The following is a 14,262-nucleotide window of genomic DNA, read 5'->3' as shown; positions in this document are numbered from 1 at the left end:
TATCTATAAAAAACATTTGACTTCAGAAACGGTCAGACAGCTACGTTGTAAGAGACTTGTACTCCATTGTCTTTGTTCTCCAGACCGAATAGGGGCGCTAAAGCACAAACAAAATACGACCTCATACCAGAAGTAGGAAGCCAAACTGAGTTGGACAGTTTACCGAACTTCACTTATAACACCTCATCGTTCAAAACATTTTGCAGAAAAATGTATGAAAGGAAGACCGCAGCTTTTGATTAAATAGCCTCAGGCGTTGGTATTTCCCAGCCTCCATCCAACGAGACTCGAGGTTACGACCAACAACATTGTCAGTCATCATTCTACAGTTTAAACTAAACTAGCTTTCTAGTTAGTTAGCTCAGGGATTAATTCCCTATGCTATGGACGAGGTAAGAATCAATGTGAGCTAGCCACATCTATTTTCTGCAATCTGCTCGGCGGTTGCTATACCAAATGTTGTGGCTAGCTAGCAAATCAAGTTGCTCAGTATTTTATAGACTACAGTGAATGGTAGCAACATCAGTAACGTTACTAGCTAACAATGTCGTAGCTCGCCGATATGATGTTTTCTATGAAGGTAACGTAGCTAGTTAACTGGCCAGCTAGCTAGATGAATGACAATACAATCAACAGTAGCTGGTGTATTTTGTTTTGCATTGATTTAAATCAAATCAAATGTTATTGGTCATATACACATATTTAGCATATTTTATTGCGGGTGTAGCGAAATGCTTGTGTTCCTGGCTCCAACAGTGCATTAGTATCTAACAATACACAACAATACACAAATCTAAAAGTAAATTAATGGAATTAAGAAATATATAAACATTAAGACGAGCAATGTCGGAGTGGCATTGACTAAAATAAAGTAGAATAGAATACAGTATATACATAAGACTAAAGCAGTATGTAAACATTTTTAAAGTGACCAGTGTTCCATTATTAAAGTGGCCAGAGATTCCATGTCTATGTATATGGGGCAGCAGCCTCTAAGGTGCAGGGTTGAGTAACCGGGTGGAAGTCATCTAGTGATGGCTATTTAAAGGTCTCATGGCCTTGAGATAGAAGCTGTTTTTCAGCCTACCTGTCCAACTTTGATGCACCTGTACTGACCTCGCCTTCTGGATGATAGCAGGGTGAACAGGCTGTGGCTCGGGTGGTTGATTATCTTTATGGCCTTCCTGTGACATCGGGCGCTGTAAGTGTCCTGGAGAGCAGGCATTGTGCCCCTGGTGACGCGTTGTCCAGACCACACCACCCTCTGGAGAGCCCTGCGGTTGCGGGCGGTGCCGTTGCCGTACCAGGCGGCGATACAGCTCAACAGGATGCTCTCAATTGTGCATCTGTAAAAGTTTGTTAGGGTCTTCGGGGGCCAAGACAAATTTCTTCAGCCTCCTGAGGTTGAAGAGGTGCTGTTTGTGCCTTCTTCACCACACTGTCTGTGTGGGTGGACCATTTCAGATTGTCAGGGATGTGTACGCTGAGGAACTGGAAGCTTTCCACCTTCTCCACCGATAAGTTCCTAAACCAGTTATACTTAGCTGGAAAGGTTTATTTCAAAGAGAAGTTGTCTTTTTCCAAAACAAGCAAACAAAACAATGGCCTTTCTATTTAGGATGGTGTCATATTGCTAAATCTACATATTAATAATGGAACTAGCTAGTGTGCTGTTAAAACTGCGCTGTCACTCTTCATCATATAGGATTCTGAAGACCCGTCCAGCCCGTCTCCATCCTGCTCCACTGAACCCCAACCCACTGTGTCCCCGGGTCCTGACAGGAACCATGGTGACCAGGAGGACACACCGCAGGGTCAGGAGAGGGTTACTGTGAGTCTGGACATCAACAGTGAAACACCAACATTTAATATCGTAGTCAAAGAAGAAGAAGACTGGGAACTAGATAATACAGGTGGGTAACTAGAGCCAGGCTAACTTGGGATGAGTCCCAAAGGGTATGCTATTCCCTTTATAGTGCACTACTGTAGACCAGAATGGTACCCTATTCCCTTTATAGTGCACTACTGTAGACCAGAATGGTACCCTATTCCCTTTATAGTGCACTACTGTAGACCAGAATGGTACCCTATTCCCTATATAGTCCACTACTGTTGACCAGAACCCTATGGCTATGGTAAAAATTAGTGCACTTTATAGGGTGCTGTCTTGGATAGCTTTGCCATAAATTCTACAACAGGAGAAGCACAGGAGATGTTGTAAAATAAGGGAGAAACCCAGTAGGTATGCATATGCACACTGAGTCTGACTCAATCTCACTGACTATATCTGTCCTGTCTCATCCCCACAGGAGAGAGTCCCAGCCATCACTCTGCAGGTGGGGAGAGACCCTCTACATCAGGAGAACCTGACTCAGTCTCATTGACTATATCTGTCCTGTCTCATCCCCACAGGAGAGATTCCCAGCCATCACTCTGCAGGCGGGGAGAGACCCTCTACATCAGGAGAACCTGACTCAGTCTCACTGACTATATCTGTCCTGTCTCATCCCCACAGGAGAGAGTCCCAGCCATCACTCTGCAGCCGGGGAGAGACCCTCTACATCAGGAGAACCTGAGCAACACCAGATGAAATGCAGAACGAGGCAGAAAAAGACCCACCCATGCCCAGATTGTGGGAAACACTGCCAGACATTATCGGCACTACAAATACACATGAGAACCCACACAGGAGAGAAGCCTTACGCTTGCTTTGTGTGTGAGAAAACGTTCATTATTAGACAAGCTTTGAAAACACACCAGCGAACACACACAGGAGAGAAGCCTTATACCTGCTCTGAGTGTGGGAAGGGTTTCGCTCATCAATGTAGTTTGAGATACCACCAAAAGAGGAATTCTGAACAGGTTAAAACAGACCCGAATGAGAAGATGACCTGCTGCTGTGGACAAGAGTTCTCCTCAAAGTGCGTTCTGGAGGTTCACTTGAAGACGGACACTGGAGCCAAGCCTTACACCTGCTGTGTGTGTGGCAAGAGGTTCAATAAAGAATCATTAAAAGAACACCAGAGATCCCACACAGGAGAGATGCCTTACTCTTGCTCTTTCTGTGGCAAGGGTTACTATCACAAACCGGCTTGGAAAGCCCACGAGCGAACACACACCGAGGAGAAGCCCCTGTGCTCTGTGTGCGGACGGACCTGCTCTAGTAAATATACGTTAAAAGTCCACGAGCGAACACACACAGGAGAGATGCCTTACCTCTGCTCTGAGTGTGGCAAGGGCTTCATCAGTAAAGGACTCCTGATGACCCACGAGCGATTCAACTGTTCTGGGGGAGAGGAACGACAGCGAGCAAAGAGATTTCACAAGTGTCCGGACTGTGGGAAGGAGTTCACACAAGCAAACAAACTGGAGAGACACATGAGAACACACACAGGAGAGAGGCCTTACCAGTGCTCTGTGTGTGGGATGAGGTTCAACCAGAAAGGAAATCTCAAAACGCATTTTAAAGTGCACACAGGTGAGTGTCCTCCTTTACCAATAATACATCCTGATGGACTACTAGCAAACTGTCAGTGATCAAAACCATGTTGTTTAAAACAACATGTAAACCATGACTTAGTATACTCATCCACACCTTAACAATAACATTGTTGCATTGTGTCTGTCTCTCCGTCCGTTTGTCTGTCATGCAGGCAGGGATCCCAGTTTTCTGCCTGACATGGACATGAGGACGACTTCTTCAGAAGCAGCGAAACAACCTCCGGACAACAGACATGATGTTGGGAAACCACAACGCTGCCTGAATCAGATTGGCAAGGAGGGAACCCACAATCTACCGGCACCACAAACCCACACCCATCCGGCACCACAAACCCACAACCATCCGGCAGCGCAGAGGGAGGGAAGCCACCACCTCCCGTCAGCACAGAGGGAGGAAACATCCCTCCACCTCCCGGCACCACAGAAACCCACCATGTCCCCCAGGGGAGAAAAACACTATCTCTGCCCTGAATGTGGCAAGACCTACACCCGGGAATACGACCTCCGAGTCCACCTCAGAACGCACACAGGAGAGAGACCGTACCAGTGCTATGACTGCGGGAAGGCCTACGTCCGGAAAAACAATCTCCAACAACACCGGCGGTCACATGCTCCCAAGCCCATGGGACCGACCCGCCATTTAGGCAGACCACCCAGGGTGGGCTCTAGTAGTGGAAGGTCTAACCAATCACCCAGGGTAGGAAGAGCTAAGCAAAAAATACATACATCAATGTAAATATGAGAGACTCATGCCCTTACCGCAGATGGAGAGAGGACACTGGCAGTACTGGCACCTTTAAACATGGGGCTGGGTCCATATCTTCATCCCAAATGGCACGCTATTCCCTATATAGTGCACTACTTTTGACCAGGGCCCATATGGGAACCTTAAGGGCTCTGCTGAAATGTAGTGCACTATATAGGGAATAGGGTGCTATTTTGGACACCCACAATGCCTCTTATGACTACAGAATCGTTCTTCTTTCTGGTGTGTGCTCATGTCTGTATGCACTCACTTATTTGTGTGTGTGTTGTGGTCAGTACAATACAGTCCACTGTGTTGTGTAAGATAATCATACTATGTAATCCTGTGCATTTTATTTCATATATCTTATTTTACTTATTGAAGCTATCATGATACTAAGAAATTACTTGCATTTCATATAACGCCATGGTCCAATAAATGAACATTTGGGGGAAAACGTCTCTCCTTTATTACCCTTATCCAGGACACGACACACCGACGTCACAGATGCGCGACTCTTTCGGCGGCAGTAAGAAAGCCATTCAACATAGTCTAGATTGACGTTGTTATTACTTCTAAACAAAATACACTTTTTTGGGGTTCTTATAGGCTTACAATGATGTTCTGATTCTTTCTCGAACAGTCGCTAAGATTATATTTCGTTGTGATCTTTGCAAAAATAACTATTTTGGTTGTAGCAGTTGTTAGCTAGAATGCTAACGCTAATTGATTATGGCCAGTCGCAAAAGCTAGCCAAAAATACATTTGACTAGTTTAAGTGTTTAAGTATAATGCAGTTGATTTGTGATGACACAAACATTATATTAAGCAGGACATTCATACGAGCCTTAAAATCCAAGTATAATCCAATAGTAGTGTGAAATGCACTCATAAGCAACATGTAAATAGAGGCTTTTTTTGCTGGCATTCTATAAGAACTCCCCCTTGTTCTTCCACCAACTTGCGCACATTGCCGCACAAACATTGCTGCACGGGGGCGATGAAACTATAAAACATTTGATTTCAGAAGCGGTCAGATAGCTACAGGTAACTGCCAGAATAAAGGAAACGGGTTTCAGCCAGGGCTCTCCAACCTTGTTCCTGGAGATCAACCCTCCTATATGTTTGGCTCCAACCCCAGTTGTAACTAACCAGATTCAGCTCATCAATCAGCTAATTATTAGAATCAGCTCATCAATCAGCTACTTATTAGAATCAGGTGCGCTACATGAAGGTTGTAGCAAAAACCTACAGGATGGAACAGTGTTGGAGAGGCCTGCTTTAAACCTACAGGACGGAACAGTGTTGGAGAGGCCTGCTTTAAACCTACAGGAAGGAACAGTGTTGGAGAGGCCTGCTTTAAACCTACAGGACGGAACAGTGTTGGAGAGGCCTGCTTTAAACCTACAGGACGGAACAGTGTTGGAGAGGCCTGCTTTAAACCTACAGGACGGAACAGTGTTGGAGAGGCCTGCTTTAAACCTACAGGACGGAACAGTGTTGGAGAGACCTGGTTTAAACCTACAGGATGGAACAGTGTTGGAGAGGCCTGGTTTAAACCTACAGGATGGAACAGTGTTGGAGAGGCCTGCTTTAAACCTACAGGACGGAACAGTGTTGGAGAGGCCTGCTTTAAACCTACAGGACGGAACAGTGTTGGAGAGGCCTGCTTTAAACCTACAGGACGGAACAGTGTTGGAGAGCCCTGGTTTAAACCTACAGGACAGTAGCTCCCTAGGAACAGTGTTGGAGAGCCCTGGTTTAAACCTACAGGACAGTAGCTCCCCAGGAACAGTGTTGGAGAGCCCTGGTTTAAACCTACAGGACAGTAGCTCCCCAGGAACAGTGTTGGAGAGCCCTGGTTTAAACCTACAGGACAGTAGCTCCCCAGGAACAATGTTGGAGAGCCCTGGTTTAAACCTACAGGACGGTGTTGGAGAGCCCTGTTTATAACCTACAGGACGGTAGCTTCACAGGAACAGTGTTGGAGAGCCCTGTTTATAACCTACAGGACGGTAGCTCCCCAGGAACAGTGTTGGAGAGCCCTGTTTATAACCTACAGGACGGTAGCTCCCCAGGAACAGTGTTGGAGAGCCCTGTTTATAACCTACAGGACGGTGGAGAGGCCTGGTTTAAACCTACAGGACGGTAGCTCCCCAGGAACAGGGTTGGAGAGCCCTGGTTTAAACCTACAGGACGGTAGCTTCACAGGAACAGTGTTGGAGAGCCCTGGTTTAAACATACAGGACGGTGTTGGAGAGCCCTGGTTTAAACCTACAGGACGGAACAGTGTTGGAGAGCCTTGGTTTAAACCTACAGGACGGCAGCTTCACAGGTACAGTGTTGGAGAGCCCTGGTTTAAACCTACAGGACGGTAGCTCCCCAGGAACAGTGTTGGAGAGCCCTGCTTTAAACATACAGGACGGTGTTGGAGAGCCCTGGTTTAAACCTACAGGACGGAACAATGTTGGAGAGCCCTGGTTTAAATCTACAGGACAGTAGCTCCCCAGGAACAGTGTTGGAGAGCCCTGGTTTAAACCTACAGGACGGAACAATGTTGGAGAGCCCTGGTTTAAACCTACAGGACAGTAGCTCCCCAGGAACAGTGTTGGAGAGCCCTGGTTTAAACCTACAGGACGGTAGCTCCCCAGGAACAGTGTTGGAGAGCCCTGCTTTAAACCTACAGGACGGTAGCTCCCCAGGAACAGTGTTGGAGAGCCCTGTTTATAACCTACAGGACGGTAGCTCCCCAGGAACAGTGTTGGAGAGCCCTGGTTTAAACCTACAGGACAGTAGCTCCCCAGGAACAGTGTTGGAGAGCCCTGTTTATAACCTACAGGAACAGTGTTGGAGAGCCCTGTTTATAACCTACAGGACGGTAGCTCCCCAGGAACAGGGTTGGAGAGCCCTGTTTATAACCTACAGGAACAGTGTTGGAGAGCCCTGTTTATAACCTACAGGAACAGTGTTAGAGAGCCCTGGTTTAAACCTACAGGACAGTAGCTCCCCAGGAACAGTGTTGGAGAGCCCTGGTTTAAACCTACAGGACGGTAGCTCCCCAGGAACAGTGTTGGAGAGCCCTGGTTTAAACCTACAGGACAGTAGCTCCCCAGGAACAGGGTTGGAGAGCCCTGTTTATAACCTACAGGACGGTAGCTCCCCAGGAACAGTGTTGGAGAGCCCTGTTTATAACCTACAGGACGGTAGCTTCACAGGAACAGGGTTGGAGAGCCCTGGTTTAAACCTACAGGACGGTAGCTCCCCAGGAACAGTGTTGGAGAGCCCTGGTTTAAACCTACAGGACGGTAGCTTCACAGGAACAGTGTTGGAGAGCCCTGGTTTAAACCTACAGGACAGTAGCTCCCCAGGAACAGGGTTGGAGAGCCCTGGTTTAAACCTACAGGACGGTAGCTCCCCAGGAACAGTGTTGGAGAGCCCTGGTTTATAACCTACAGGACGGTAGCTCCCCAGGAACAGTGTTGGAGAGACCTGGTTTAAACCTACAGGACGGTAGCTCCCCAGGAACAATGTTGGAGAGCCCTGGTTTAAACCTACAGGACGGTAGCTCCCCAGGAACAGTGTTGGAGAGCCCTGCTTTAAACCTACAGGACGGTAGCTCCCCAGGAACAGTGTTGGAGAGCCCTGGTTTAAACCTACAGGACGGAACAGTGTTGGAGAGCCCTGGTTTAAACCTACAGGACGGTAGCTCCCCAGGAACAATGTTGGAGAGCCCTGGTTTAAACCTACAGGACGGTAGCTCCCCAGGAACAGGGTTGGAGAGCCCTGGTTTAAACCTACAGGATGGAACAGTGTTGGAGAGCCCTGGTTTAAACCTACAGGACGGTAGCTCCCCAGGAACAGGGTTGGAGAGCCCTGGTTTAAACCTACAGGATGGAACAGTGTTGGAGAGCCCTGGTTTAAACCTACAGGACGGTAGCTCCCCAGGAACAGGGTTGGAGAGCCCTGATTTAAACCTACAGGATGGAACAGTGTTGGAGAGCCCTGGTTTAAACCTACAGGACGGTAGCTCCCCAGGAACAGTGTTGGAGAGCCCTGGTTTAGGGTGATCACTCAAATTGGCTGTAATGAGGGACGAGTGTTTGCAGGTATTTGTTTTTTTCCTTTCAATTAAGACAGAGATCCTTACTAAAGAGTGACCGTTATTCGTCAATCAAGTACACGGGTGGAGCGAAAACCTGCAGACACTCGGCCCTCCGCGGAATAAGTTTGACACGTGCTCTAAGGCAGCGTTTCCCAAAACCATGCCAGGAAAATGCATCCTATAACATAATTTGTATTACTCATTTACTCAAGAGTTTCACTCCAACACTCAGACATATGTTACAACATATTTGTGTTTAGTGAGTCTGCCAAATCAGAGGCAGTAGGAATGACCAGGGATGTTATCTTGATACATGCTGAATTTAACCATTTTCCTGTCCTGCTAGCATTCGAAATGTAATGAGTACTTTTGGGTGTCAGGGAAAATGTATGGAGTAAAAAAGTACATTATTTGGAGTAAAAAGTTGTCGAAAATGTAAAGTACAGATACCCCCCAAAACTACTTATGTAGTACTTCAAAGTATTTTGACTTAATTAAGTACGTTGCACCACTGCAAGAGATCTGTAATCTATTGCCTTTAACTTCCAGACCGCATTTCGGCGCTAATGCACACTCAAAAGACAACCTAAACCGGAAGTACGAAGCCAAAGAGAGTTTGACAGTTTATTTACCAGTTTATTTAAATGTACATTGTAACGTTAGCATAGCTATTTGTAAAAAAAGAATACAGTAACTTTCGATTAAATATTCTCAGGTGTTGGTATTTCCCAGCCTACATCCAACGAGACGCGAGGTTACGACCAACAAAATTGGCAGTCATCATAAATTAAAACTAAACTAGATTTATATCCAATTTATCCGTTAGCTAGCTAGCTCAGGGATTGATTTACAATGGAAGAGGTAGTAGTCTGAACGTGTGCTAGCCACATCACTTTTCTGCTCTGCAAACTGCTCGTGTGTTGCTATACCAAATGGTGCGGCTAGCTTGCAAGTCAAGTTGCTCAGTATTTTGTAGAGTACAACGCATGCTAGCAACAGCAGTACTAGCTAGCTACGTTGTTGTTGCTTGATGATGTGATTTTGTTTTCTAGTAGGTATCTAACGTTAGCTAACATAAGCTAACTGGCCAGCGCTAGCTAGCTAGGTGAAATGAAAATCCAATGAAAATGAGCTGCTGTAATTTGGTTTGCATTGATTGATCGTTTTTAAACCAGGTATATTTAGTTGGAACGGTTTCTTTACTGAGAAATGGTCATTTCTATAACAAGCAGAGACATTGCCTTGCTGTTAAGGATGGTGTCATATTGCTGAGTCCATCTTTCATAATGAAGCTTGTTGTGAAAACTGCGCTGTCACTCTTCATCATATAGGATTCTGAAGACCCGTCCAGCCCGTCTCCATCCTGCTCCACTGAACCCCAACCCACTGTGTCCCCGGGTCCTGACAGAAACCATGGTGATCAGAAAGACACACTGCAGGGTCAGGAGAGGGTTACTGTGAGTCTGGACATCAACAGTGAAACACCAACATTTAATATCGTAGTCAAAGAAGAAGAAGACTGGGAACTAGATAATACAGGTGGGTAGCTGGAGCCAGGCTCTTTATGGTCCATCGGGCTCTAATCAAAAGTGGTGCACTATATAGGGAATAGGGTGGCATGATTTGGGACTCAGTCTTGTATGTTGCCCTAAATATGAGAATGGGAGTAGCACGGGAGGTGGTGTAAAACAATGGAGAAACCCAGTAGGTATGTACAGTAAACTTAGACTCAGTCCCAGCCATCACTCTGCAGCCGGGGAGAGACCCTCTACATCAGGAGAACCTGACTCAGTCTCACTGACTATATCTGTCCTGTCTCATCCCCACAGGAGAGATTCCCAGCCATCACTCTGCAGGCGGGGAGAGACCCTCTACATCAGGAGAACCTGAGCAACACCAGATGAAATGCAGAACGAGGCAGAAAAAGACCCACCCATGCCCAGATTGTGGGAAACACTGCCAGACATTATCGGCACTACAAATACACATGAGAACCCACACAGGAGAGAAGCCTTACCTCTGCTCTGAGTGTGGGAAGGGCTTCACTCATCAATGTAGTTTGACATACCACCACCAGAAGAAACATTCTGAACAGATTAAAACAGACCCGGATGACAAGATTGGCTGCTGTTGTGGACAAGAGTTCTCTTCAAAGAATGTTCTGGAGGTTCACTTGAAGACAAACGCTGGCGACAAGCCTTATGCCTGCTGTGTGTGTAAGAAGACTTTTACTCATAAAGCATTACTGAAAGTACACCAGCGATCCCACACAGGAGAGAAGCCTTTCTCTTGCTCTCTGTGTGAGAAGAGTTTTACTCAAAAAGGAAATTTGACAACACACGAGAAGTCGCACGCCGGACAGAAACATCCTTGCTCAGTCTGTGGAAAGAGTTTCACTCAGAAAGGCTATCTGAAGATTCATCAGCGGCTTCATTGTTCTGAAGGGGACTCGAGTTCCTCTGTATCAAGAGAACTTGAACACCGACAGAGGAGAGCTAAGGAGACTCACCGATGCCCAGACTGTGGGAAGGAGTTCCCTCAAACATATTACCTGGACAGACACATGAGAACACACACAGGAGAGAGGCCTTACCAGTGCTCTGTGTGTGGGATCAGTTTCACGCAGAAAGGAAATTTAAAAACGCATCAGAAAGTGCATACAGGTGAGAACACTTTATGCTGTCATTGATTTATTATTATTGATTAATCATGATTGATGACGACAGCCTACACTCCTAACAGCTTAACATGTTGCATGTAAAACATTAATGGAAGTAGTAGGACCCTGGTTTGCAAGCTACAAATAGTGTGTGGGCTACAGAGAGAGAGAAAAAACAAAGTGGAATTAAAACAAATAGGGCATTAAATGACATTAAAACTAGGAAATAGGATATCTGAAACAGCTCAGATTTGCACACTGTTTCTTTCCCACAGGAGATTATCCCAGCTCCTGGTCCACTGGTGAGGGGAGTCCCTGTACATCGGGAGAAGCTGAACAACACCAGGAGAACCACACGGCCGTCACATCTCACGGCTGCCTAGTGTGTGGCGAGGAATACTCAAACCTCCCAGAACTACACAAACACATGAGATCTCACTCGGGAGAAAAGTGTCTCATCTGCCCTGTGTGTGGCAAGACTTACTCCAGAGAATTTGACCTCAAAGTCCACCTCAGAACACATACAGGAGAGAAACCCCACGAGTGCATCGAATGCGGCAAGAGCTTTGTCCGTAAACAAGGGCTCCGGCAGCACCAGCGGACACATGATGCCAAGCCCATCGGACCGACCCGCCAGTTAGGCAGGCCAAAGCAGTTAACCACCATGGACAGGCCAAAGCAGTTAACCACCATGGACAGGCCAAAGCATTCATCCAGGGCTCAGATGTCCAAGAATGTGCCTAAAATGGAGAGTGATACAGAGATGCAGGGCTGCCAGTACTATGACAATTAACCGCGACTTTGTCTCTTAGTAGGTAGAGTTCTTCTCGCTGAAGCTGTGTCTGTGTTGTCGCCATCTCTGATCAGTAAGATAATTATGCTAATTCTCACTCATCTCATCAATCAACATATTATGATCAACAGAAAGGGGGGGAAAAAGTGTCCCTTTTTTGGGGGGGTCAATTTTTCATCAATGCTGTGATGGTGCTAAGAAATCAACAGTGACTTGTAGCCCACTTGTGAAATGTTCCTCACTGATAATAACCATGTCATGATTAATAAAGAAGCATTCTGGTTAGGACACCTGTTGTCTTTCCCTCCAGGCACAGCGTCCTTCTCGAGATAATTTCGAGTCCATTCACAATGCATGAGGTTAGCTAACGTCAGCTAGGTAGGTAACTAGTTGGCGCCATAGAGATCCTATTAAATTACAAGAGGGGCTATGCCATAAACCCTCAAAGTTCCACAGTGGAGCCAAAATGGCAGCCATCTTGGTCAGGGAGAAATACAAAACCAGTCTAATTGGTATGAACGGCAGTAGGTGATGCATTTCCTGCTTTTACTGATGCAGGAAAATAAAAGTAAGGCATGTGATGTATCAGAAATTGTGTCGTAAATTACATTCAACCTAAAATATTGGGTCATATAATTAGAAATACCTGTTATACAGGTTTTATACAAATGTTCTGTATAAATAGTCTCTAAAATATATGCAAACAGACCATAAATGTCTCTGGGTTTTTTTTTTGGAAAGCTGTGACTGCTTTTATATCATACAATATTAGTACTTGTTGCATTTACAAGTTGTCTAGTTAATTTAAACAATTGATGTAATCATTCCTGTAAAACTGCCTGGCTAGCGAGCTAACACACATACAGTGCAGATAAATTCTTCACATTAGGTGAGATTCTACATGTTATTCTGTGTGTAACTCACAGAGATCCTATTCAATTAGATTAGGTGAGATTCTACATGTTATTCTGTGTGTAACTCACAGAGATCCTATTTAATTAGATCAGGTGAGATTCTACATGTTATTCTGTGTGTAACTCACAGAGATCCTATTCAATTAGATTAGGTGAGATTCTACATGTTATTCTGGGTGTAAGAACCTGTGACGGAAACCATGACTGCTAAACTGTAAGTCAGGGTTGGGGTCAATTTAAATTGAAGGCAGTCAATTCAGGAAGTGATTTGAATGTAAATTGGGGAAAAAATTTAACGTTTTTTTTTTTTTTAATTATAATCTTTTATTTTTCAACTTATTGAGAAGTCATTGAAAATAGATGCTTTTTCTTTCAGTGATTGAATTGGAATGTCAGTTTACTTCCTGATTTGATTGACTTCAACTCAAATTGACCCCAACCCAGGTGTAAGTGGTTTTGAGTGACTGAAAGTCTGGTTTATCACCCTTAGTTTAGCCCAGCTCAACATTACTAACGTTACATTATGGAACACTTCACATCAAAGAAACAACTGTACCGGTACCCCCTGTATACAGCCTCGCTATTGTTATTTTACTGCTGCTCTTTAATTATTTGTTACTTTTATTTATTTTTGGGGGGTATTTTTTTCTTAACTGCATTGTTGGTTAAGGGCTTGTAAAGTAAGCATTTCACTGTAAGGTCTACACCTGTAGTATTCGGCGTATGTGACAAATAACATTTGATTTGACACTGGCAGCACTACTATCTCTACCCTCTTTCAGAAGTGTGCACTTGGTCACGACCCCTCATGCATTTAAAGCCATTGGATTGGTGCAAGCATGGCTAGAGGGAGTCTCCACCATATTCCTTTTACACCAATCCCTTCCTTTAAATACATGAGGGGGAGTGTGCGAGTGCACAAAGGTAGAGAATCCGATTGTAACCACTGGCCTTTGACCGAGTACTCGTAAACTCACACAGAGTCTTTCATTCCTGCAGAAGAGCTCCCCTGGTTTGTACCCTGTTGAGGAGAATCCCTCTACAATAAGATGACCTGCCCACCACCGGGAGAAGGTAAAGAGATCTCACCACTGTTCAACGTGTGGAGAAGAACTGCTCATATAAACTAAGGTTACACGAAGGTTAGTGAAGCCTCACTGTTGCTCTGTGTGTGGGAGGGGATTCACACAGAAAGGAAATCTGAAAACGCACACAGGTGAGAAGAAGCCTTAGCCCGAGACCCCGGACAATGGAAAGACATTCCACATCTTACATTTTATGTAGGAATAATAATAATCTCACGCTGATTTAAGTTATTCTGAGACAGACTGTGAAATGTGTCAGTTTGATGTAAAAAGCTAACTAGATCTCAGCTTCAACCTCTTCCATGCAGGACTGAATCCTAGGTTGTGGTCTGCTGGTGAGGAGTCCCTCTACATCAGGAGAACCGGAACAGCACCAGGAGTACAACACAGTTAGGAAGACTCACCAACAGCTCCACAGATAGACATGAGAACTCATTAAGGAGAGAACCAGTCTCACCAATGC

The 14,262-nt window shown here is 45.4% G+C and overlaps 2 protein-coding genes across 6 annotated transcripts; both read left to right on the top strand.

Moving 5' to 3' along the window:
- The first annotated feature begins 119 nt into the window (after nt 1-119).
- Nucleotides 120-4,703, top strand: LOC139546110 (oocyte zinc finger protein XlCOF6-like). Of its 2 annotated transcripts, XM_071354287.1 has the most exons (4): nt 120-392; nt 1,706-1,913; nt 2,516-3,478; nt 3,654-4,703. In XM_071354287.1, the coding sequence occupies exons 1-4, from the start codon at nt 384-386 to the stop codon at nt 4,235-4,237; spliced, it is 1,764 nt and encodes a 587-aa protein (XP_071210388.1). In that variant the 5' UTR covers nt 120-383; the 3' UTR covers nt 4,238-4,703. The 2 variants fall into 2 exon arrangements, with proteins under 2 accessions (XP_071210388.1, XP_071210389.1); XM_071354288.1 differs by lacking the exon at nt 120-392 and having other exon boundaries at nt 1,794-1,913; nt 2,413-3,478.
- Nucleotides 4,704-8,116: 3,413 nt separating this feature from the next.
- LOC139546244 (zinc finger protein 567-like) lies at nt 8,117-12,088 on the top strand. 4 transcript variants are annotated; one of them, XM_071354390.1, is made up of 4 exons: nt 8,117-8,352; nt 9,680-9,887; nt 10,178-11,011; nt 11,283-12,088. In XM_071354390.1, the coding sequence occupies exons 1-4, from the start codon at nt 8,332-8,334 to the stop codon at nt 11,798-11,800; spliced, it is 1,581 nt and encodes a 526-aa protein (XP_071210491.1). In that variant the 5' UTR covers nt 8,117-8,331; the 3' UTR covers nt 11,801-12,088. The 4 variants fall into 4 exon arrangements, with proteins under 4 accessions (XP_071210491.1, XP_071210499.1, XP_071210505.1 ...); XM_071354398.1 differs by lacking the exon at nt 8,117-8,352 and adding an exon at nt 8,407-9,209; XM_071354404.1 differs by lacking the exon at nt 8,117-8,352 and adding an exon at nt 8,408-9,283.
- The last annotated feature ends 2,174 nt before the right edge of the window (nt 12,089-14,262 follow it).

This window comes from Salvelinus alpinus, chromosome 2 (genome assembly GCF_045679555.1).
Source record: "Salvelinus alpinus chromosome 2, SLU_Salpinus.1, whole genome shotgun sequence".
Lineage (NCBI taxonomy): Eukaryota > Metazoa > Chordata > Actinopteri > Salmoniformes > Salmonidae > Salvelinus > Salvelinus alpinus.
Note: the sequence above shows the minus strand (reverse complement) of the source record. Positions and strands in the feature narration are given on the sequence as shown.

What these genes read in the sequence shown, in the direction of transcription:
- LOC139546110 (XM_071354287.1), top strand. An exon ending in CTGGGAACTAGATAATACAG is followed by an intron (nt 1,914 to 2,515) that starts GTGGGTAACTAG and finishes TCATCCCCACAG; the next exon opens with GAGAGAGTCCCAGCCATCAC. An exon ending in GCATTTTAAAGTGCACACAG is followed by an intron (nt 3,479 to 3,653) that starts GTGAGTGTCCTC and finishes TCTGTCATGCAG; the next exon opens with GCAGGGATCCCAGTTTTCTG.
- LOC139546244 (XM_071354390.1), top strand. Translation starts at nt 8,332, where the DNA reads ATGAGGGACGAGTGTTTGCAG. An exon ending in TGAGGGACGAGTGTTTGCAG is followed by an intron (nt 8,353 to 9,679) that starts GTATTTGTTTTT and finishes TTCATCATATAG; the next exon opens with GATTCTGAAGACCCGTCCAG. An exon ending in GCATCAGAAAGTGCATACAG is followed by an intron (nt 11,012 to 11,282) that starts GTGAGAACACTT and finishes TCTTTCCCACAG; the next exon opens with GAGATTATCCCAGCTCCTGG.